General features: G+C 35.8%; 1 protein-coding gene across 7 annotated transcripts in view; it reads left to right on the forward strand.

Moving 5' to 3' along the window:
* The window catches only part of LOC117345258, a 125289-nt gene extending 100183 nt beyond the window's left edge, over positions 1–25106 (forward strand). For 6 of the 7 annotated variants that reach the window (XM_033908292.1, XM_033908295.1, XM_033908297.1 and 3 more), the window contains 11 exons: positions 1448–1504; positions 2191–2369; positions 4577–4729; positions 4952–5153; positions 6172–6261; positions 8624–8787; positions 10951–10998; positions 15115–15303; positions 15719–15798; positions 16781–16885; positions 18624–25106. In XM_033908292.1, coding sequence (XP_033764183.1) covers positions 1448–1504; positions 2191–2369; positions 4577–4729; positions 4952–5153; positions 6172–6261; positions 8624–8787; positions 10951–10998; positions 15115–15303; positions 15719–15798; positions 16781–16885; positions 18624–18784 — 1428 coding nt within the window. In that variant the 3' untranslated portion in view covers positions 18785–25106. The remainder of the gene's footprint in view (positions 1–1447; positions 1505–2190; positions 2370–4576; positions 4730–4951; positions 5154–6171; positions 6262–8623; positions 8788–10950; positions 10999–15114; positions 15304–15718; positions 15799–16780; positions 16886–18623) is intronic. The other variant, XM_033908299.1, reaches the window with a different exon arrangement.
* The last annotated feature ends 773 nt before the right edge of the window (positions 25107–25879 follow it).

Here is a 25879-nt window from a genome sequence, read left to right on the forward strand (position 1 = left end):
CCAAGGGGCCTGGGGGCGGGTGCCCAATAGGGGGAAATGAGGCCAATTCCTTTAAATCGCTACTAGTCCATAAAGTTATGAAATGGATTTTGAACTCAATTTTAGTCAGAAACATCCTTTGGAGAAGGGGAACAGATTTTGCATAAATGGTGACTCTGACCCCCAAGGGGCCAAAGGGGCGGGGCCTAATGGGGAAATAGAGGTAATTCCTTCAAATCGCTACTAGTCATAAAGTTATGAATGGATTTGAACCCAATTTAATAAGAAACATCCTTTGGGGAAGGGGAACAGATTTTGCATAAATGGTGACTCTGACCCCCGAGGGGCCAAAGGGGCGGGGCCCCATATAGGAAACAGAGGTAATTCCTTTAAATCGCTACTAGTCATAAATTTATCAATGGATTTGAACCCAATTTAGTAAGAAACATTCTTTGGGGAAGGGGAACAGATTTTGCATAAATGGTGACTCTGACCCCCAAGTGGCCAAAGGGGCGGGGCCTAATGGGGAAATAGAGGTAATTCCTTCAAATCGCTACTAGTCATAAAGTTATGAATGGATTTGAACCCAATTTAATAAGAAACATCCTTTGGGGAAGGGGAACAGATTTTGCATAAATGGTGACTCTGACCCCCGAGGGGCCAAAGGGGCGGGGCCCCATATGGGAAACAGAGGTAATTCCTTTAAATCGCTACTAGTCATAAATTTATCAATGGATTTGAACCCAATTTAGTAAGAAACATTCTTTGGGGAAGGGGAACAGATTTTGCATAAATGGTGACTCTGACCCCCAAGTGGCCAAAGGGGCGGGGCCTAATGGGGAAATAGAGGTAATTCCTTAAAATCGCTACTAGTCATAAAGTTATGAATGGATTTGAACCCAATTTGGTAAGAAACATTCTTGGGGGAAGGGGAACAGATTTTGCATAAATAGTGACTCTGACCCCCGAGGGGCAAAAGGGGCGGGGCCCCATATAGGAAATAGAGGTAATTCCTTTAAATCACTACTAGTCATCAAGTTATAAATGCATGTTGTAAACTCAGAGAGTCTGGACTTCATTATTTCTTTAAAGCAGTTGGGATCCCCACGCTATAACCATAAATAGCATTGTTTGAGGTTAACAAACAAAAGGAATTGAACATGAACATTATTTTGACATTTGGTCAAATCCAACCAGGTGAGCGATACAGGCCCCATGGGCCTCTTGTTTGCAATTCCTTTTCAATCTCCGATTTCTTTACATAGGTAAAAATTATTTTTAAAATCCTTTTATTATGAATTGATGTGCACTATTAAAAGTTTCCTGAGTACTTTTGGTTAAGTTTGATTAGCTTAAACTATTTATTGGCGTTAATGACATTTGATTTAAAAAAATTTAACCTGATTAAATTTCTTATTTCTTGTCATGTTTTACATGTGGTTAGAAATACTTTCAATTCTTTTTGTAGGTCAAAGACAGTGGTCTCCTGGAGAAATTATCATCACAAGAACGAAAGATTCAAGAGGTACATTTCATATTTATGTCCCAGTAAGGGAGGTAATCACAGTTAATAAAGGGAGATAATCATAGCTAATCAGGGAGACAATTACTGGCAATAATTGTAGATAATGATATGTAATAAAGGGAGACAACCACACATGATAATGGAGACAACCACTAGTGATAAAGGGAGACAACCACAAGTGATAAAGGGAGACAACCACTAGTGATAAAGGGAGACAACCACAAGTGATAAAGGGAGACAACCACTAGTGACAAAGGGAGACAACCACTAGTGATAAAGGGAGACAACCACTAGTGATAAAGGGAGACAACCACTAGTGATAAAGGGAGACAACCACTAGTGATAAAGGGAGATATATTTTGATCACACGTAATGAAAATGAAGATAATCACACAAAAGAAGAGGAAACAATCCCCCTTAATGAAGGGAGATAATCACGTTTTATAACAATGATTATATAAACTTAACTGTTTGGCAAAAAGTGTATGGCTGGTTGTAAGTCCACCCATGGCTATTGGAGTTCTGTAAAAAAGTTAATGAATGTTTTTTCTCTGCAATAAGCCCACCTAAATTCTTCATGACCCTGAAAAGTAGTGGAGTTATGTAGGAAGATGGCAAGCTAATGGGGGACATTATTCAAACAGTGTTTTAGTGTTTATGAATCTACGTGTTTTATTCTATTACAGGCAACATTTGAAATCATCACATCAGAGGCAACTTATCTACGCAGTTTAAACGTACTGATGAACACGTTCCTGTTATCACAGGAATTCTCCGCAGAACATTCCGACCGCTGTGTCCTCACGAGGCAGGAACGGCACGTTATTTTCTCCAACATTGGATCCATCAGGGACACCAGTGAGAGGTACAGAAATTCAGGCACCTATATTGTGGTTAATGGATGATGTCATATTGTATGGTAATGGAGGCAGCCATATTGTAGGTAATGGAGACAGCCATATTGTAGGTAATGGAGGCAGCCATATTGTAGGTAATGGAGGCAGCCATATTGTAGGTAATGGAGGCAGCCATATTGTAGGTAATGGGTGATGTCATATTGTAGGTAATGGAGGCAGCCATATTGTAGGTAGTGGATGCTGTCATATTGTAGGTAATGGAGGCAGCCATATTGTAGGTAATGGAGGCAGCCATATTGTAGGTAATGGAGGCAGCCATATTGTAGGTAGTGGATGCTGTCATATTGTAGGTAATGGAGTCAGTCATATTGTAGGTAATGGAGGCAGCCATATTGTAGGTAGTGGAGGCAGCCATATTGTAGGTAGTGGATGCTGTCATATTGTAGGTAATGGAGTCAGCCATATTGTAGTTAATGAAGGCAGCCATATTGTAGGTAATGGAGGCAGCCATATTGTATGGTAATGGAGGCAGCCATATTGTAGGTAGTTGAGGCGGCCATATTGTATATATTGGACCAGCCATATTGTAGGTAATGGAGGCAGCCATATTGTATGGTAATGGAGGCAGCCATATTGTAGGTAATGGAGGCAGCCATATTGTAGGTAATGGAGGCAGCCATATTGTAGGTAGTGAAGGCAGCCATATTGTAGGTAGTGGAGAGGCCATATTGTAGGTAATGGAGGCAGCCATATTATAGGTAATGCAGGCAGCCATATTGTATGGTAATGGAGGCAGCCATATTGTAGGTAGTGGAGGCAGCCATATTATAGGTAATGCAGGCAGCCATATTGTATGGTAATGGAGGCAGCCATATTGTAGGTAATGGAGGCAGCCATATTGTATTGTAATGGAGGCAGCCATATTGTACAGTAATAGAGGCAGCCATTTTGTAGGTAATGGAGGCAGCCATATTGTATGGTAATGGAGGCAGTCATATTGTAGGTAATGGAGGCAGCCATATTATAGGTAATGGAGGCAGCCATATTGTAGGTAATGGAGGCAGCCATATTGTAGGTAGTGGAGAGGCCATATTGTAGGTAGTGGAGGCAGCCATATTGTATGGTAATAGAGGCAGCCATATTATAGGTAATGGAGGCAGCCATATTGAAGGTAATGGAGGCAGCCATATTGTACAGTAATACAGGCAGCCATATTGTACAGTAATACAGGCAGCCATATTGTAGGTAATGGAGGCAGCCATATTGTATGGTAATGGAGGCAGTCATATTGTAGGTAATGGAGGCAGCCATATTGTATGGTATTGGAGGCAGCCATATTGTAGGTAGTGGAGGCAGCCATATTGTACAGTAATACAGGCAGCCATATTGTACAGTAATACAGGCAGCCATATTGTAGGTAATGGAGGCAGCCATATTGTATGGTAATTGAGACAGTCATATTGTAGGTAATGGAGGCAGCCATATTATAGGTAATGGAGGCAGCCATATTGTATGGTAATAGAGGCAGCCATATTGTAGGTAGTGGAGGCAGCCATATTGTAGGTAATGGGTGATGTCATATTGTAGGTAATGGAGGCAGCCATATTGTAGGTATTGGAGGCAGCCATATTGTAGGTAATGGAGGCAGCCATATTGTAGGTAATGGAGGCAGCCATATTGTAGGTAATGGAGGCAGCCATATTGTAGGTAGTGGAGAGGCCATATTGTAGGTAATGGAGGCAGCCATATTGTAGGTAATGGAGGCAGCCATATTGTAGGTAGTGGAGGCAGCCATATTGTAGGTAGTGGAGAGGCCATATTGTAGCTAATGGAGGCAGCCATATTGTAGGTAGTGGAGAGGCCATATTGTAGGTAGTGGAGAGGCCATATTGTAGGTAATGGAGGCAGCCATATTGTAGGTAATGGAGGCAGCCATATTGTAGGTAGTGGAGAGGCCATATTGTAGCTAATGGAGGCAACCATATTGTAAGGTAGTGGAGGCAGCCATATTGTAGGTAGTGGAGGCAGTCATATTATTCAGTAACAGAGGATAAATTAATAAATGTGAGGAAGTATTAGTTAGGTTCTTTGTCTAGCATACAGTTATTTTATTCTATTAAAGTCAGTTCTAGCTTTGATTTTAGAATTTACATTTTGACCAGGTATAAAACCAAATGTAAGTTGATATAAATATGTCTTCTTTTTGGACTTCTAGATTTCTGTCAGCGCTGGAGGCCAAATGGCAGGAATCCGTTATGATGGAAGACATTTCCTCTGTTATCGAGAGTCACGCTAACGCAAAGTTTGAGTGTTATGTCCGTTACTGTAGCAACCAGACATTCCAGGAGCGACAAGTTCAGGAACTTATGTAGGTTTCATTTTTTACATGATTATAAGAAAATTCAGTTCAATTTCTTGTATGTGTGTGTGACAAAGAAATTTAATTAAACTTCTGGTGTGTGTGGTGAAATTATTGAAAAATTCAAAAATTTATCATGAAATGGTACTACTTACACACTTACTAATATATTTAAATTTTCTCTGTATATACATTATGGTAATATTTCTGACATTGTCAATGAATTAACAGGAAGAAACCTGAGTTTTCGGATGTGATCAAGCGAATGGAGAACAGTCCCGAATGTCAAGGTCTTCCCATGACGTCGTTCCTTCTACTTCCTATGCAGCGAATTACTCGACTCCCACTCCTAGTGGATGCCATCTGTCACCGCATGGAGCCGGCTACGGAGCAGCACAAGGGTGCCACACGTGCTCTGGATGCACTCAACAAGGTAGGGGAATGATTTTCAGGTGTGCTGTGTACAGCTTAGGCCATCTGGAGCTGGGCTCTCCTTGTAGTAGCTGGTGGCTACCTCACTCAACAAGGTAGGAGAATGATTGTCAGGTGTGCTGTGTACAGCTTAGGTCATTTTGAGGTAGGTTTTCCTTGTAGTAGCTGGTGGCTACCTCACTTAACAAGGTAGGAGAATGATTGTCAGGTGTGCTGTGAACAGCTTAGGTCATTTGGAGGTAGGTTCTCCTTGTAGTAGCTGGTGGCTACCTCACTCAACAAGGTAGGAGAATGATTGTCAGGTGTGCTGTGTAAAGCTTAGGTCATTTGGAGGTGGGTTCTCCTTGTAGTAGTTGGTGGCTACATCACTCAACAAGGTAGGAGAATGATTGTCAGGTGTGCTGTGTACAGCTTAGGTCATTTGGAGGTGGGTTCTCCTTGTAGTAGCTGGTGGCTACCTCACTCAATAAGGTAGGAGAATTATTGTCAAGTGTGCTGTTGGTTTGCTGGGTGTAACACTTAATAAACAGCCTTGATCATTTTGAGGTTGGTTCTCTTTGTAGTAGTTGGTGGCTCCCTCACTTAACAAAACCCAAGCAATCTGTATTATGTTAGAAGATTATCAACCTCTATTGTTGAAACAAAGGTAAGCTGTAGGTCCCCTGGACTTACAACTGGATACTTATAGTAATGTTTGTATAATGCTGTATTTATCATCAAATTTGCCCTAGCCTTTAGTGTAGACGTTTAGCATTAAAGTTTGGGTAGATCTTACCTGTAAACCACTTATAGCTTACTATGTTACAATGGGTGATTTTGCAAAATGAAAAAAGGTGTTTATTTGTGAGCTGAAGCTTATTTGTAGTCAGAGGTCGTGGAAAAAATATGGCCAAAGCAATTCAAGCAAAGTGAAGAATTTTATTTGGTTTGAAAATGTAACAGCACAGCTAGGAAATATTAAAAATGTTTGTATAATCATCTTTTAGGTAATAAGGCTGTTTTGTTTCTGTTTTCTTCAGGTGGTACGGAAATGTAACGACGGGGCCAGGAAGATGCAGCAGACAGAACAGATGTGCCGCCTTGTACAAAATCTAGAGTTCAAGGTCAAAGTAAGTAGGCTGAACTACCAAAACTCAAATGTAAAAAATTCTACTCTCTTCGGCTAAAGCAGGTGAACTCATTTTAAATCCCAGAAGGAAAGAAAGGGCCTACAGCCAATATTAACAATGTGATGTTATTAAGCATTGAACGGCTTTCAGTTGGCATTCATATCGACTATGAATGCCAACTGAAAGCCGTTCAATGCTTATATTTACCATCTGCGATTTTTTATTTGTCGTGCGATTTTTTTTTTGAAATTTTCAAATTCAAATTTCAGTTGGCAGTTCATAAGCTGATGAACTTGCAACTGAATTGGTAGGGTTATATAGTGGCAGTGCCATACAATGGTAAATATTGTAATATGAAGTTCACATCTTGGTTAAAAAATACATTGTGTTTGTGATACTTTGTGTTTTATAACAGAAATAAAAACAAGGAAGTAAGGTGATATTTGTCCCTTGATGGGGGGTCAAACTCATGATCTACTGCATATCATACATACACAACACGATGTTAAGGTTAAAAACCTGCATTTATTGTCATAACTGTAGCATGTCTAATACAGTCAAACTTGTAATAGCGGACACCTTTATATAGCGGACACCTGTCCATAACGGACACTTCCAGGAATCCCCAATGAAAATCACTATATAAATATCATGTATATAGCGGACACCTTCCTAATGCGGACAGCGGACACTTATTTTTGTCCGTAAAGTTGTTAAAAATTCCGTATAACGGACACGTGAAACCATAGCCGTGTTGATATTTGTGTGTAAAATGTTTCTAAATAACAAGCAAAGCCTTAATTACTCAACTCCCCTGGCAGCAATGCTACCTTAGGAAGCCACTTCATCAGTCACTAATTGTCCTGTTACCGGTAAGTTGCTGTAACAATGGGCAGTAATTACAAGAGAGTGACCGATCGCCATCGGCAGAGGTGTTTGTTTACTCAACCGGTGACAGCTAAGCTTAGCCATTCAACCATAGCCTAGACAACAAGAATGGTCAGGGGGTAATTAAATCATTATCAAGACCAACAAAAGAGGGACAAAGCAATAGTTATGTCTGTCATAATTGTTTTACTTACAAAATACACCGTATGCTAATCTGACAGGGCAGGCACATGGTTGTCAGCCGCCATTTTCTCACACTCGGAACTCCTCGGAATATGACTACTTAACCTATCAAGAACAGCCGAAGAGTTCCGAGTGTCTTTGTATACACTATACTAATTTACTGAACCAGAAAACGGTATTTATTAAATTAAATCCCTAACGTGGATTTCAGAAAATATGTCTCAAAATAAATGCTTAGGGATTATAATTATCAGAGGAAAATGCACTTTCATTTATGAAGAGTTAATGTTGTAATAGAAAAGATATTTCAAACATATTTATTTTCCAAAATATTGAGGATTAATGAAAATTGTTTTACTATGATAAGAATTACCTTTACATTTTTGACTATGTTGAGTATTTGTCTGAATAGATATTCAGTATAGTGTGATATTGTGAAGATTGGTTTAAAAACTATAGGCTTAATATAAATTATTAAAAATATCAACTTCAATTTTTGTGTCGGATGAATGATTGAAAATTAATTAAGCATTTATCTTTAATTATTTGTCTTTTATTCATTTGTTTAAGTGTTTAAATATAATAAATCAGGAGACATATAGTGTACTATAAACAGACTTTGGTTTGTTTCTTCGTTTATAAGGGACATAACTCGTTGAACCTCTATATAAAGGACACCTCTCTATAAAGGACACTTTTGTCTTGTCCCTTAGGTGTCCTTTATAGACAGGTTCGACTGTACTTAATATTATGTACAATAAGTACATGTATATAATGTGATCCAGGTGTCCACACCATCTGATAGACAATGTGTCAATATGATCATGTCAGGTCATCGCGCTGTTTATCATTACAACATTGAAACACCATTTGTAAGGGCAGTAATACCATATTTATCCTCAAATAAACCCCCTCCCCTTGTGTTAAAGTTTAGTACCATATTTATCCACAAATTAAGTCCCCTAGCATAAAAGTTTGGTATTGAGGAAAGGTTTATTAGTGAACCACTGTTGAAAAAATGAAGATAAGTGATAAGGGGATTATTTGTAGGTAAATGTGGTACCAGATTCAGACAATTTGGTACACTATATCAGGAATTAGAGGCCTGATCAGTACACAAGTCTTGTTATAGATTGTTGCTGGATTCTTAAGGTTTAAACACTATTAACACATATTTAATTTTTTTTTAATTTTTATAAAGATAGCATACTACATTATACCAACAACCTAATTCAGTAGTCCAGGATACAAGGGAGGTAACTCATGTTTTGGATTTATTTTTAATTTTTAGGAAATTCCTCTTGTATCTGCTTCCCGACATTTGCTGAAACAAGGGGAGCTAACTCGGGTTCTTACAGACACATCGAGCCGACTTCCTCTACGGAAAGGGAAAACAAAACAGGCAGTAAACATCTTCTTGTTTAATGACATCATCCTCATCAGCAAAAAGAAAAGGTAGCTTCTTCTTAAAATCTTACAATAATTTTTGTTTAAATATTTTGTTGTTTGCGTTGTGGATTTTCTTATGTTAATTACTGTTATAAAACTTTTTGAATATTTATATAATACTTTATTATCTTTATATAGATTTCAATCAATACAAGATGTTCCTCCCTTGAAATCAAAATCATAATTTGATTCTCTTTATTTAGAAAAAAAACTACACCTATTAAAGGTGATGATGATCAACATTGATTCTAAATCATGTTCAAAATGATGTCACAATCACTAGAGTTAAAAAAGTTTTAAAAAATCTAAATCATACAAGACATGTGGAGATTTGTGTGATTCTTTTTCAGTTGTTGTTGTGTGTCACAATTAACAAAATGTCGTATCAGGTAGAAATTTAAACATAGTATAACTGTCATGAAGACTTGTTTGACTTCCGATTTCATTTTCACTCTCAAGCTATTTCATCTATCGAACTAGTACCCTGACAAACAATAAATCAGTTTTAATTCAAAGTTACGGTGCAGTACATATCAGTATCGGTACATATCAGTACATATCAGTACATATCGGTACATATCGGTACATATCTGTACATATCCGTACATGTCGGTACATGTCGGTACATGTCAGTACATATCCGTACATATCCGTACATATCGGTACATATCAGTACATTGTCAGTACATATCCATACAGATCGGTACATATCCGTACATATCCGTACATATCCATACATATCCATACATATCAGTACATATCCGTACATATCCGTACATATCGGTACATATCCGTACATATCCGTACATATCCGTACATATCTGTACATATCCGTACACATCCGTACACATCCGTACATATCGGTACATATCCGTACATGTCCGTACACATCCGTACATATTGGTACATATCCGTACATATCCGTACATATCCGTACATATCGGTATCGGTACATATCAGTACATATCGGTACATATCGGTATCGGTACATATCAGTACATATCCGTACATAACGGTACATATCAGTACATATCGGTACATATCGGTACATATCAGTACATATCGGTATCGGTACATATCAGTACATATCCGTACATATCGGTACATATCGGTACATATCAGTACATATCGGTACAAACAGTACGTATCCGTACATAACGGCACATATCCGTACATATCAGTACATATCAGTACATATCAGTACATATCGGTACATATCCGTACATATCGTTACATATCAGTACATATCCGTACATATCCGTACATGTCGGTACATGTTGGTACATATCCGTACATATCCGTACATATCCATACAAACCGGTACATATCCGTACATATCAGTACATATCCGTACATATCCGTACATGTCTGTACAAACAGTACATATCCGTTCATATCCGTACATGTAGCAGTAAAATTCCTAGTTAAGCTAGATTGAGAAGGTATACCTCGTATGTTTAAATTAAAAGGAGCTCCTGTCAAACCACATACCAGTCTAATGATACGATATTAACAGATTAATTTATATTATACATAATTATCATCTTCCAGTATATAAAAAGCAGAAAAGTGTTTTAGAAAACCATGACATTAAGTAGAATGTGTAATGAAGCGATATGCTTATTATCAGGTAACTTAATCCAATACACCATATATATAGGGACTGATGAATTTATTTATTCTACACCTGAATTGCCGATTTATACTATTACATATATCATTTAATGGAGGAAAGATGGCATGAGAAGTTTGAAGGATCTTTCATTTATGTGTTCATGAGTTTGAAGAAAATCTCTGTGTAGAAATTACCTCACAACAAAATATTTGTTTGTCAAGACCTTTGATGTTTACCATCTTGAATAGATAACCTAGTTAACATAACCAATGGATGACTTTTCTTGCATTATTTCAATATTTTTACTTCTTTCATCCAGTCTTTACTGTGCTTTTGTTATTGGTGTTGTGAAGGAAGGGAGATAACCCAGTCCAGCATTTAACATCGCTCCATTTTAAAATTCCATCATTTCTGTAAAATTATCTTTGTGCATTTGTTATTGGTGTTGTGAATAAAGGTAGACAACCCATTTCAATATCTTTAGCATGCATTTGTTCCAAAACATTTTTGTGACATTGCCTTTCTCGTCAGACTTCGATGTTAATCAATTTCAGAAATAGATTCTCGTATAGTTTCACGCCTCAGAACATTAATGAGTTAATGTGAGTACTCCATCATTCGTTTCTTGATGCATGGAAATTGTGGTACAATCTTTTTCCGAATTGTGCTGACATTTTGCCCTTGCATATTTCAACTAAAACTCTGGAAGCTTTAACATTGGATATTAGCATGATTCTAAAATAAATATAAAAAAGGGGGGGGGGGGGGGGCAGAAAACCAAGAAAAATATAAGAAATAGTACTATGTTAGGATTATCGTTCCTAAGATAGAGGGTTCCACCATTACCGGTCCTAAGATAGAGGGTTCCACCATTACTGGTCCTAAGATAGAGGGTTCCACCATTACCGGTCCTAAGATAGAGGGTTCCACCATTACCGGTCCTAAGATAGAGGGTTCCACCATTACTGGTCCTAAGATAGAGGGTTCCACCATTACCGGTCCTAAGATAGAGGGTTCCACCATTACCGGTCCTAAGATAGACTGGGTTCCACCATTACCGGTCCTAAGATAGAGGGTTCCACCATTACCGGTCCTAAGATAGAGGGTTCCACCATTACCGGTCCTAACACAGCATTCTGCCACTTTTCTACTCTATACTGGCCTTTGTTTAGCAGTTCCCTGTTAAATCCATGTCTACAACATATATTTATTTTAAGACAATTATAGATTGCAGGCCGGCCCTCTTAGGTATTAAAACATGGAATTCTAAAATTCATACCTTTTTAATAAGGCAGTAATGTTTTCAGTACATCACACTTTAATTTGTCTTTGCTAATTTCAATATTAAACTGAATATTTCACCACAGAAGGGCCTGCCAGCTTCCGCCATTTTCTTTGTTTCTGTCCAGCACAACAGTACTAGCAACAGTAAATTACAATGGATTCTCGTTCAGTCTCGCGACAAATTTGATACTGCCCAGAGGAGCGTGAACTATCGCCTCATAGAACCCATGTGTGTAGCCAATGGGAAGTCTAGATTCTATCATGTGATGTACTTAATTTAGTTTGCAAGTGTTGATTTGGAAAAATATGAAAAATATTTCAACTACCCTCAAACCCTAGTAAAAATTCAAACATAAATTATGATCAAGATTTTCACTGTTTTACCAAAAGCAAAAAGGATATACTTGACATGTAAAGATATGAAACTGGCTTTGATTTTTCTCTGTTTTTTTTAATGTCTCTGCCAGAAAGTGATGAAAAGCATGAAACTTCTTTTAGGGCGAAATACCAATGGTGTGTAGACAAATTGTGATTTTTCTTGAACTTTTACATGTTTTATACTTGTCATGTTCGGCCACTGAGCTTTAAGTGAAGTTTAAATGGAGAAAGGATGCTGATATTTTACATACATTATCTTGTTTGCTTGTGTTTTCAAATATGTGTTACTTCAATGTAAGTTACAGTTATATTACGATTAGTATTCATTTGTAAATATTTCTGGGTCATCGTCGGAAACCCACGAGACTCTGTCTCTGTCTGTTACACAGTCGTGTAGGATTCCCACGATGATTCCGGGTAAAACATTGAATGTTAGCCAACGTCTTGCATTGTAATTAGTCATCAGTATACACTGCCATCCATACAAATCTATCCACACTCTTTTGACTGGCTGAAATTTCTTGAAGGTTATTGATTTGGCGGTTCCATCAGTACTAAATGGTGAAAACAACCCACTAATTTGATGAAGCTTCAGTGACAGTCAAGGGAGGGATCTATTTTATAAGATATTCCAAAAACGCTTTATTTATTTTTTTATTAAAGATGTTCCATAACATTTCACTCTAGGAAATATCCCTTCAAAAAATATGTTATTCCATGAAAATATGCTATCAGTTTAAAAAAAAAATTTTAAAAGAAATAATATTGCAAATATTTTACATTTTCAGGATTCGGAGAGAGTCAATATCCATATCGACTTTTAATAGACTGTTTCTTATTCAACTATTAAAAAATTATATTTACTTAATTTCAATATTGTTATTAATATAGTTTTTGTAATGTGTCTAGAAACTTATGGATGCCAGTGTCTTTCAGTTTGACGTAAGTGGTTTGTAAGGAATAATATACAGTCCCATTTCTCTGTAAAAAATCTTGTTCTCTTTCAGATTTCAGAAGCATTGATTTTGACATGTTGTGCTTGATATAGAAATCCAATAACAAAAATCTTGTTGATGAAATGAGCATGGACCTTAGTTTTAAATTGATACTGCTTGAGATTTAATATGTTTTTGAATTTTTGTTTTGCTTCTGTTTTTCTTAACCTTTCTGCTCCAAATTTGAGTTGTTTTCAGTTCTAATATATTGTAATAAGCATATAGTTACCAGATTTTTGAAAAAAACGAGCCTCTGCCTTTTGATTAGCCTACCAATATCTATTGCATTCAGTAAAATTTCTAACAATTATACAGTTTTATAATCCTGTACTTCGAGTAAAATTAAATTAGTCCATGAACTTATTACAGGACATATCAGAAACCCAACTCAAACAGTAAAGTCTCAAGTCTTTCCGACAATGATAACAGCGTAAAAACACTATTGTTCGTAGATTTAACTGCTGTGATGGGAATCGGTTGAAATTTCCTGATCAATCATCAGTTTTGTCTATCAAATCGATGATCGATGGAAATCAATTAATGTTTACGCGACAAACCTCAATCAGGTACTTGTTTGTGACAAGTTTCCTCACATGTTAATTAAACCAATCAGCTAATAATATTCTGTCATTGATCATGATGTCAGGCATTTCGGATGAAACTCGATTACAAATTTCTGACATGTTTAATTTGTCAAACACCCCAGACAAGTAATATTCAATGTACTTTTTTAATTGGAGCACCACTATTTAACACCCCAGTAAGATGATGGATTAATGAAAAATTGGATATATCTACAATAATTCTCAAAGAGAACAATATAAAGAATCTAGAATCATTAGATAAGGATACTGTTTTCAGTGTGAAGAAAGAGAGTTAAAATAAGATTACCTGTTTGGTTAGGACACTTACTTGAAAATTAAAGTCCTTGCATTTTGGATTTTTTGTGATTCAGTGTCAATCTAAATTATGGAAGACCAAATCTTTGTTTAAATCTTGATTGCATAAATTCAAAGGGGACAGTTCCAAATAAATCGCAGACTGATAGAACTAAAGAACATGGGTGTGTCTGTGCTGGAATCATGAAAGGAAACTGTATCAGGTTTTATCTTCTGTATGAAAAATTCCTTGAGAAATTCTGAAAAGGTCCTGAGTTTGGTTAGACCAGATACACTGTGTTAGGTATTGGCTGTGTGTCAAATATCACTTGTACCTGGTTTATACGAGGGAAGTACCATCCAACGAAAAAATAACGACTGTGCAAAAAAAAAAAGATTCATTTAATTAGAGATCTAATAAGTTTGAATACCAAATCAATGAATCTGCTTGTATCTCTCCTTTTACCATGGTAGTTTTTACTGCAAGCATGAAATGCTTTCTAATGAGATTTAGATGTAGGGGAGACAACTCCTGAAATTCCATTAATAACTATAGGCATGGTGAGGATCTAGGAATTCAGTTGATTTACATAGTAAAATTTTCTAACAAAGCTACATTTGATTTTTTTTTATGCCTGCTTAAGATGAAATATTAGTATAAAGCAAGAACCTGGTTTCATCAACGTTCCTGTAACTTAAATTTTGTTATTGCATTTAAGGACAAAATCTTAGATATGGAAATTTCCTTACATTCTGTAATGCTTTCCTATCATAGAAAATTTTAAGTTACGGAATTTCCTTAACTGACGAAATGTTGATGAGACTTGGGCCAGAAATGTTTTAAAAGTTGAAATCCTACCATTTGTTTATGATGACCATTTTTGGGGGGATTTTCTGATATCAAAATTTTATTCAGATATTTACACAATTAATGTAAATCAACAAAAAGTCTGACTTTAAGGTTAATTAAGTATTTGAAATGTTGTTGATATTTCTTTCCTACTCAGTATCCACAGGCAGAATTTGTAAAAGTGATTCAAAATCATTTGACTTTGGAAAACAGATTATCATTAATTCACTACAATATAATCAAATTAGCACTAAGTTTGCTTTCCTATGAGGTTTTGGAAAAGTTAAAGAAATTATCATAAAATTAAAACAATACTTACCTTTGTCTTTTCAGTAACACACAGTATGTGGTCAACGACTACGCTCCACGAAACGCCCTACATGTTGAAACACTAGATACTACGGACAAATCTCGGTATCTCCCCCAGGGCGCACCAAGTGGCTGTAAAAATCTCTTTGTTGTCGTTTTACTGGAAAACCATGAACAGAAACACACAGAACTCATCTTATCCTGTAAATCTCCGTAAGTATCATTGATAAACTATTTATGATGCAAGTAGAAGAAATAACAAATAAGTTCGTTCATATCTGGATTAAATTTCTAAAGATTTGAAAAGCAATAGACTCTTTGCGTGATGGGGTGGGGGGTTACGGCCTTGCCATAAAATGGTGGGAGGGTCGCGTGGCATATTAGTATTGCCCATGTCCGTTCCATTCACTAAGGGGGTTGTTGGGGGTGTTAGTTCAGTAAGGGGGTTGTTGGTGGTGTTTGTTCATTAAATTATAATAAAATTATATGATAGTCTATCCAGAAAAGGATAAAAATATTTGCAAGAGATGAACTGTTAAGAGTTATAGGAGGTATGATGTGTTCGATGATTTTAAGATATTGCAGGTTTTAAGTTTCTGATTTTAAAGAGTTCATATAATCTTTACAGGAGTGACAGAACGAGATGGATAGACTCCCTCAGTCCATCAGCAAAGGAAAACGAAAGTGAGAAAATCTACGAGGAATGGGGTAGGTACTAAACTGTGTCAGGTCCCATATATAATATTAGTCAGTGTCAAGGTCACAGATATAATAATAGTCAGTGTCAAGGTCACAGATGTAATACTAGGCAGTGTCAAGGTCACAGATATAATAATAGGCAGTGTCAAGGTCACATATATAATACTAGTCAGTGTCAAGGTCACAGATATAATACTAGTCAGTGTCAAGGTCACATATATAATATTAGGCAGTGTCAAGGTCACATATATAATACTAGTCAGTGTCAAGGTCACAGATATAATACTAGTCAGTGTCAAGGTCACAGATATAATACTAGTCAGTGTCAAGGTCACAGATATAATACTAGTCAGTGTCAAGGTCACGGATGTAATACTAGTCAGTGTCAAGATCACAGATGTAATACTAGTCAGTGTCAAGGTCACAGACAAAATACTAGGATATGTTATGGTCACAGATATAATACTAGTATAAGTCAAGGTCACGGATATAATACTTGTTGGTGTCAAGGTCACAGATGTAATACTAGTCAGTGTCAAGGTCACAGATATAATACTAGTATAAGTCAAGGTCACAGACAAAATACTAGGCTGTGTCAGGGTCACAGATATAATACTAGGTTGTGTCAAGGTCACAGATGTAATACTAGGTTGTGTCAAGGTCACAGATGTATAAGTAGGCAGTGTAAGGTCACAGATATAATAATATTTCTCAAGGTTATACAGGTAAACAGGGAAATATTTTCAACCTTTTACAATTACAATCATATATGATGTAAGATAGGTGTCCATATTTTATATATTTTTGTATAATTTATGCATGATTGGTCCAGAAACCTTTCTATTTGTGTATAAAGTGTCAAATTGGCAAAGACAACTGGGTGACATATTTTGCATGAGCTTCACTTGTTGAATCGTTTTTAAGAAATGTGTTTCGAGCGAGTGTGATACAAAGTGGGGCATATTATCAAAGGTTATGTTTTCTTTTTCAGATTGTCCTCAAGTTCAGTGTACTACCAAGTATACAGCAACCGAACCTGACGAACTCAGTCTCGAGGAATCCGATGTCGTCAATGTGTTCAAAAAAATGGGTGATGGTAAGATTTTCTCAGAGCTTTTCTTTGGGTCTTTTTGGGGTCAAAAATGTACCACATCCCCATGGGAAATCGTTTCATATTTAAACCAAATTTCCAAAGCTTACAGTTACTTCTCCAATCACCAATATTCTTCCCAAAATGAGATTAAAAGGTCCTATCCCAAATGGATGTATTTTATGTGTTTTATACCTTTAATAAACTTAAATAAAGTGTTTTTAAATTAAAAAATTAATAAATTTACCATGAAGTAAAAAGTGCTTAAAGAAAAAATAGCATTTTTCCATGACTAAGTCCATGGTTCATAATAAGGAGCCCCGATAGCTCAGTTGTCGGCCATGTAACCTCGGGTGAAGATCTGAGGTGCGTGGTTTGACGCTTCTACCCCTGACAGATTGTATTTCTCGGAAAGCTGAGAAATGGACCGGTCTGTGCTGTCATGGTTGTGTCCTTGGACAAGACACTTTACTTTAATCATTGCCTTTGATGGCATGCAACAGGCCTCCTGCATGTTGTTCAGTGAGGTAATCACCAACTACTACCCCACCTCAAAATAATCCTGGCTGTTCACAGGACAATAAATCCAGTGAACTAACAAACATGGCTTGTAATGAGCACAGCCATGTCTATTGCTGTTTAGTAGAATAACCATGAAATATGAATAGCCCCTGTAATAGTTCCTACCCCTCTTCGAGCCAGAGGTTGTGATGGTAGTCATATGGAGTTACGTTCTAATAATGACTGATAAAGTCTCAAATAATAGGCAAACATACCGTATTTATTCTAATAAACGCCTCCACCCTAATAAACACACACACCCCCCCCCCCCCCCCCCTTTTTTGGAAAGAAAAATTCCTCAATTCGAGAAAAAGAACTTATTGTGGCACAGTTATATATGCATCCACGTGTGTGTCCAGAGGTAATTATTTAAAGGATATCCAACATAAAACTAACACAAACCACAAAACAAAGTTTCAGTAACTATATACACTGTGTCCATGTGTTAGTGATGACTAATGTCACTGTGTCCATGTGTTAGTGATGACTAATGTCACTGTGTCCATGTGTTAGTGATGACTAATGTCACTGTGTCTATGTGTTAGTGATGACTTATGTCACTGTGTCCATGTGTTAGTGATGACTAATGTCACTGTGTCTATGTGTTAGTGATGACTAATGTCACTGTGTCCATGTGTTAGTGATGACTAATGTCACTGTGTCCATGTGTTAGTGATGACTAATGTCACTGTGTCCATGTGTTAGTGATTACTAATGTCACTGTGTCTATGTGTTAGTGGTGACTAATGTCACTGTGTCCATGTGTTAGTGATGACTAATGTCACTGTGTCCATGTGTTAGTGATTACTAATGTCACTGTGTCCATGTGTTAGTGATGACTAATGTCACTGTGTCCATGTGTAAGTGATGACTAATGTCACTGTGTCCATGTGTTAGTGATGACTAATGTCACTGTGTCCATGTGTTAGTGATGACTAATGTCACTGTGTCCATGTGTTAGTGATGACTAATGTCACTGTGTCCATGTGTTAGTGATGACTAATGTCACTGTGTCCATGTGTTAGTGATGACTAATGTCACTGTGTCCATGTGTTAGTGAAGACTAATGTCACTGTGTCCATGTGTTAGTGATGACTAATGTCACTGTGTCCATATATTAGTGATTACTAATGTCACTGTGTCTATGTGTTGGTGATGACTAATATCACTGTCTAAATTACAGGTTGGTATGAAGGGGAGAGAATCCGTGACGGAGAGAGAGGTTGGTTCCCATCAGCCAACACTATGGAAATCGTGAATTCCCACGTCAGGGCACGAAACTTACGTCTCCGATACAGACTGTTATTGGCCTCACAGGACTACGGAGACGTTTATTCAACATGATCGGAGTCTTGAACAGACTTTGAAATAAAGCAATACACAAAAAATGTGCAAACTTTTCGGTGATCATGACTTCCTCGTCATTGACGACTTAAGACAATCATACTTACATCAATATAGAAGGATGAGAGGTTTAAGTGTTCTTCCTTAGGATCTTGTCACGGGACGGTGAGGATATATGATACGATGAGACATAATTGATTACTTCTTGGAAGGTTTTAATGGAAGTTCAGTAAGAAATACTCCAACAAATGTGTGAGGAGTTTCTCCTTCCTCCGATATTCCTCGTGACCTATCATTGGATGTATGTGAACCTTTCGTGTGTGTGTGTGTATGAAGATTCCATTGGACGATGCAGAATTGTTGTGTGACTTCTCTGTGTCATGTCATATGACTTTACTATGACATGTGACTTCTTTGTGTCATGTCATGTGACTTCACTATGTCATGTGACTTTGCTGTGTCATGTCATGTGACTTCACTATGTCATGTGACTTTGATATATCATGTCATGTGATTTCGCTATGTCATGTTACTTTACTGTGTCATTTCATGTGACTTCACTCTGACATGTGACATTGCTGTGTCATGTCATGTGACTCGCTATGTCATGTGACTTCACTATGACATGTGACGATGCTGTGTCATGTCATATGGTATATCTGTGATAGCCATATGTTATTTAGTATTTACCTGTGAATCCACTATATAGAAACATGTCATGAATCTTTTAAAAGTCGTATTCTAATGGAGCATATCAATGAACCTGCTTGTTGTATTATACTTGAGATGGCTGTATATTACAAACTAATTCTGCTCTAAAACTTAACAAGCAGAATAATTGTTGGAATATTGATCATTCATCTGAGAAATGCTGGCATTTTTCTTATGAAATTTCAACAAACAGTAAAATATTAAAATGTCCTAGATTACTTGGTATACCTGACTCTATTGTACTATAATGTATCAGATCCATATACCTAGGTATTGTATTGTATATGATCGAGCTGATCAGTCGCTGATTACAACAGTCAGTAGTTTTGTTTGTTTGAATCCTGGTCCTTCTCTCACTATTTATGCCTTTTACATTTCCACTCTGGGTATCCACTCTGGGTATCCACTCAGAGAATCCACTTGGCATATCCACTCAGAGTATCCCCTTGGAGTATCCACTCATAGTATCCACTCTGAGTATATACTCAAAATTTCCACTTGGAAAACGTCAAAATGCTTATTGTATAACTGGTTACCTAATTCCATGTTCCACTTAGGATCAGGTTTCTGATAACATCGGAGTTCTGTGTATATACGCTTCTTAAAACCATACATATATAAGGCTTACAGCAGTTTATTGATATCGGGATAATTAATGTGTTACACACACTGTTTTTTGCTTTCAGTATATTTCTGTTAAAAAAAAAATTAATACCAAATTGCTATCTTAGAAGAATATGCTTTTTCAAAGACATTTTTTTGAAATTTAAAAACTGAAGTTTTATTAATCAATAATTAATAGTAGTCCGAGAAGTATGATGTCACTACCAGACGTATTGTTGTAGTCAATTTTATAGTGGTAGTCGACAAGGTTGTCACTCACTCGTCTTCCGATGCCAAATCTGCTTAGATAACAAATGTTAATGTAATCGAATCATGCTGTAAGGATTGTATTGGATCCATATGTCCATAGGTTAAGTGGTAATATTTCATACTCATCCGTATGTCCGTAGATTAAGTGGTAATTTTTTATACTCATGGCTGTTTCCTGCATAACGAGATATTGTTTTAGTAAAATAATTTCTTTGGAAGCACAGGTGCATTATACAATTTTTCAACTAAAATTCAATTAAAAATATTGTTAAACATATCACAAGTTTATTCTAATATCAGTATCATCTTATATGTACTAGTATAATTTTACTAGATAGCACAGGGGACTGTCATATGACATAAGACCCATCCAAGTATTTAATACTTATCATGCTACCAACTCCATAATATTCCTGTATCAGGTCCCTGTTGTCTTGGAGTTAACTCCCTTGATAAATGTTATCATAATTATATATCGTTACAATATTGCTTTGTCTACATAGTTGCATTTTTCAGCATGGTACAAACTACATCGCTTTCATTTTAAATAATTCTTAAAGCAGCAATTTAAACATTGGTCACATTATTTGAATGTCATACTAATTAACAGTTTACATGTTAATTAAAAAAAACAGCTTAGATTACTTAAAATAATTTTCTTATAAATATATTTTGCTAAATAATTTGAATGGATTTATTTTTGTATTCATATTCAAACAGGTACAGTTTGTCATATTCACAGTGATTGTGGGTTTTATATTAAACAATTCTGTTGAACTTTGCACCTATATATATATATACCTTTGTTGTTTAAATTGCCACAATATAAATCACATCCATGTCATCTAATCGGCAAAGGCTTGTCCCTGCGTATAGTGCCCAGTGGATTTTTCACTTGTCAATTTTTTATAAAAAGTAAGCACTTTACACGCAAATTTAATATTCATAATAGTATATATAATAGTGTGATTTAAAGGACTATGAATGACATTCATCACGTGCCGTTGTAGCCATTAGAACATCTAAAGTTCATCGTCAGATTGGCTGTTCTATCTAAAGTTCATCATCAGATTGGCTGTTCTATCTAAAGTTCATCGTCAGATTGGCTGTTCTATCTAAAGTTCATCATCAGATTGGCTGTTCTATCTAAAGTTCAACGTCAGATTGGCTGTTCTATCTTAGGTTCATTGCAGATTGGCTGTTCTATCTAAAGCTCATCGTCAGATTGGTTGTTCCATCTAAAGTTCATAGTCAGATTGGCTGTTCCATCTAATTTAAAAGTTCATCATCAAATTGGCTGTTCTATCTAAAGTTCATCATCAGATTGGCTGTTCTATCTAAAGTTCATCGTCAGATTGGCTGTTCTATCTTAGGTTCATCGTCAGATTGGCTGTTCTATCTAAAGTTCATCGTCAGATTGGCTGTTCCATCTAAAGTTCATAGTCAGATTGGCTGTTCCATCTAATTTAAAAGTTCATCATCAAATTGGCTGTTCTATCTTAAGTTCATCATCAGATTGGCTGTTCTATCTAAAGTTCATCGTCAGATTGGCTGTTCTATCTTAGGTTCATCGTCAGATTGGCTGTTCCATCTAAAGTTCATCATCAGATTGGCTGTTCCATCTTAGGTTCATCGTCAGATTGGCTGTTCTATCTAAAGTTCATCATCAGATTGGCTGTTCCATCTTAGGTTCATCGTCAGATTGGCTGTTCCATCTTAGGTTCATCATCAGATTGGCTGTTCTATCTAAAGTTCATCATCAGATTGGCTGTTCTATCTAAAGGATTATCAAAAACTTGTTTTTGTTTAAAGCAAATTACAATCTGTATCAAACTAAAAGTTGTAGGAAATGTCAAATGAATCTCATATAGAATGGATAAGCTGTTGAAGAAAACTGGCTACAAGGTTTTAACACAGGAAAATTAACCTGTTGTTCAAATTTCAATTATCTTGAAATTGAAATATTTTTTTAATCAGTTTTCTTATACCATTTTAGGTTGAATTAACTTCAACAGACAGTTGTTTGGAAACTTTTCCCAAGAAACCAATTACACCATTTTGAAACATATCCTTATTTTACTTTTTCTGATTTTAATGATATATAATAAATATAATTTCATATTTTGTCATTTATTTTAAATTAGGTGATTCAAATTATGTGGTTCTGCTTTGTCCTTGTGTCGGTTGGTTTATAAATAGATATTTGAATGCGCTGATGTCTATAATATATCAGAAATCCTGTCAATTTGAATTTGTTTTGATTAAAAAGCATTTTCTCATATTAAGATTTTTTTGATAGATGAATGATTTACGTTTGATGATTCCACATAGTTATGCTAAAGATAAATACATGATTGTATATTATATATAATACTGTAAAGTGCAATGTTATAATGATGTTAGTTGTTGAAAAATTATGCAAACTTAACTTTCCCAATCTAATCCTATACATACATGATCTTGTACCATTGTGGTGAAGGTTAACATCGGTAACGTCTTCTCACAAAGAATGTAAAATGTGTTATGAATTCAATGATAAAACTGTAGATTTCTAGAAATGACCTTCAGTTATAAATTCTGTCTTATCAAGAATTGAGTAATCTATAAATCTTAATGTATCGAACATATAAAGGTTTCTTAAAACAACTTAAACAAAATATGTTGTAGATATGGACCTGGAATGTTTGGAAATTACATTAGATTTAAACCTAGCAGCATGTCCAGATTTAAACCTAACAGCGTGTCCAGATTTAAACCTAGCAGCGTGTCCAGATTTAAACCTAGCAGCGTGTCCAGATTTAAACCTAGCAGCGTGTCATGTTTATTGATAACATTCTCAGCTCCTATCGGCTGTCAAACTATCACTTTACCATGTGACATACCGACAGAGGGAAACGAAGGGAGGTAACCCTGTTAGATCAGTATTAATAGATGAACGTTAACTTCTGTGCAGTAAACTCACCAATGTCTGTTATCACAGTAAATAAATGTCATTTCACTGTCCTGTAATAAATCCACTCTTGTGATTTGGGTCGAAGATTTATGTGTTGACACGACAGACTTCACTTGTCACAGGATAGATAAATGTACAAATATATTCTAAAATTAAACAGGATTTTGAAAATGAAAAACAGCATACTAGGAATAAAGTACTGTATTCCATCGTTTTCTGGTAAGGGATATTCCAGTGAAATATCTACACAACAGGAGGACTGCAGGTTTGTCAAATAGGGACCACCAACAGATTTAATTAAAACATATGTATTTATCCTGTACACACCACAAAGAGAATTGCTTTATTTCTGGAGCTCTCCCGTAGGTTATATGTTTCACTAGAATACCCGTTATGCTTTCATGCTGTGCATTGCTCTCTGAAAGGGAGTTAATTCTGTTATAAATAATAACATATTCAGAAATATGGAGTTATTTTATTCATAGTAAAGTAATAAACAATAAAACACGCTACAAATCTATTTTGTAACTCTTAGTTAAGAATGTTTTAATTTTATCACATGTATGTCTGTGAATGGTAAGATATCAACATAACACTCAAATGTGTTCAGGATCTCCAGGACAGTGGTGTTACTTAGTGTTGATAGCAATGTGTGTTATAGGGCCATAACAACATTAGCAAAAAGGTTAATTACTTATATTTACCCATTAATTGAAGGTAGCCTATTTTTTGTCTTATTATTTCTCTTTCCTAACATTAGTATGTAAAGTTCTTGGAACAGCAAAATTGGTGTCATCAAAATGAGATTAGTGACATCACAATTGAAATCACATGATCTAACAGTGTTATTGTCTCATAACACATTGCATTCTACATGTATTCCAAGGGAAGGATGCAGATTAAATGTAAATATATATGCGTATTTTACAAGGGACGTATGCAGACCTGTACAAAAGGCTTAATTATGAGGTAAAGCAGAATGTTTTTATATTATCACTCTTTCATGATCAAAATATGAGAGCGTGTTTCTGTGATTATCATATATATATCAGATATAAATATTATGTAAGCTAGACTATTTCTTTGATTTTATCATAATGATTTTTTATAAGAAATAATTATTATGATAGTTTGTTTTTATAATGCTGTCTTTAATTACTATAAACATCTTAATATTTATGTTTGACAGTTTTGTCTGTTATAACATTTCTCTTGGGATCAAAGTTTTGCCAATTCTTTTGTTGTTAAACCAGTATTGTTACTTTCTATATGTAAATTAGTTTATTGTTTTAGTTGGTTAAATTTCAATCCTTACTGAAATCTGAGGATTTTACAGAAAAATATAAGCATCATGTCAGGGCTTTTATAAGATATGGTCAACATTGTCAGTTTTATGAAAAAAATATGGACTTTATGGTTATATTAATTAGGTGGAGTATTCCAACACTATAATGTATCTCCAACATAAAAGAGTTCTTATTTGTTGTCTTTTTTCTAGCTTAAGCAAAGACTTATATAATATACTACTTTTAAAAATAGAATACATACGAAAGGAATTTCATGGAACACTCGGCCTTATGGGATATTAGCAATATAATGTATGTTGTATGATAAGAACAACAAGTTTTGTAATACATGTGCAATATTGACATGTTTTTAAGACCCTGACATTTTGACTTTTTTTTTTATTCCTACCTGTATGTGCCATTCTCAGTTTCTTCCTATATATCATGTTCCTGTTTATTTATGTATACAAGGTATATCATAAAAATATTGTACAACATATTTCTGATGTCTTGGTTTTTAATCTCCATAAGCAATATTCTTGGGGTGTGGATAGCTACGATTTCTATCTCAACATGACGAAGTCCAGGAGAAGAACTATTACTATACTGTCAGTGTCTACTTCTTCATCATCGTTGTCGTCGTTGTCGTCATCTAGAAGAAAGGTTTCATAAAACAGAATACAAATGAGGAGTGTTTGACACGTATGTTCCCTGTGACCTTTCCATTTGTATTACATTTGCGGACCTTCTGACCTTGACCTTTAACCTATTTTTTTTTTAAACTTCAACCTTGGTCACTGTATGTTACCTACAACTTTTGATTGGACTTTCATATCTGACATGTGTGTTCCTTTCCATTGGTATTACATTCTCAGACCTGCTGACCTTCAGATCTACTTTTAAGAAACTAATTCTTAATTTTAACACACTCAGTAAGCTATGTCGTCTGAAAAGTCTTGTTCTGTTGTTCAAATCTATTTACAGATCTTCTCACAAAAATGTACACCCACAGTATAGAAATATACCTCATTGACACCCACAATGACACCCACGGTATAGAGATATGTAAAAAAAATCTAATTGACACAAGCTAATGAAAAAATAAAAATGAAATAACTGCCACCTTATAATTATACCCCCGCAACGAAGTTAGGAGGGGTATACTGGAATCAGGTTGTCTGTCCGTCCGTCCGTCCGTCCGTCCGGGCTTACGAGGGATACATCGAGTGGCTAAACACTGTGTGTCTTCCTTAATTTGTACTGTGAGTCTAT

This window comes from Pecten maximus, chromosome 16, assembly GCF_902652985.1.
Source record: "Pecten maximus chromosome 16, xPecMax1.1, whole genome shotgun sequence".
Taxonomy (NCBI): Eukaryota; Metazoa; Mollusca; class Bivalvia; order Pectinida; family Pectinidae; genus Pecten; species Pecten maximus.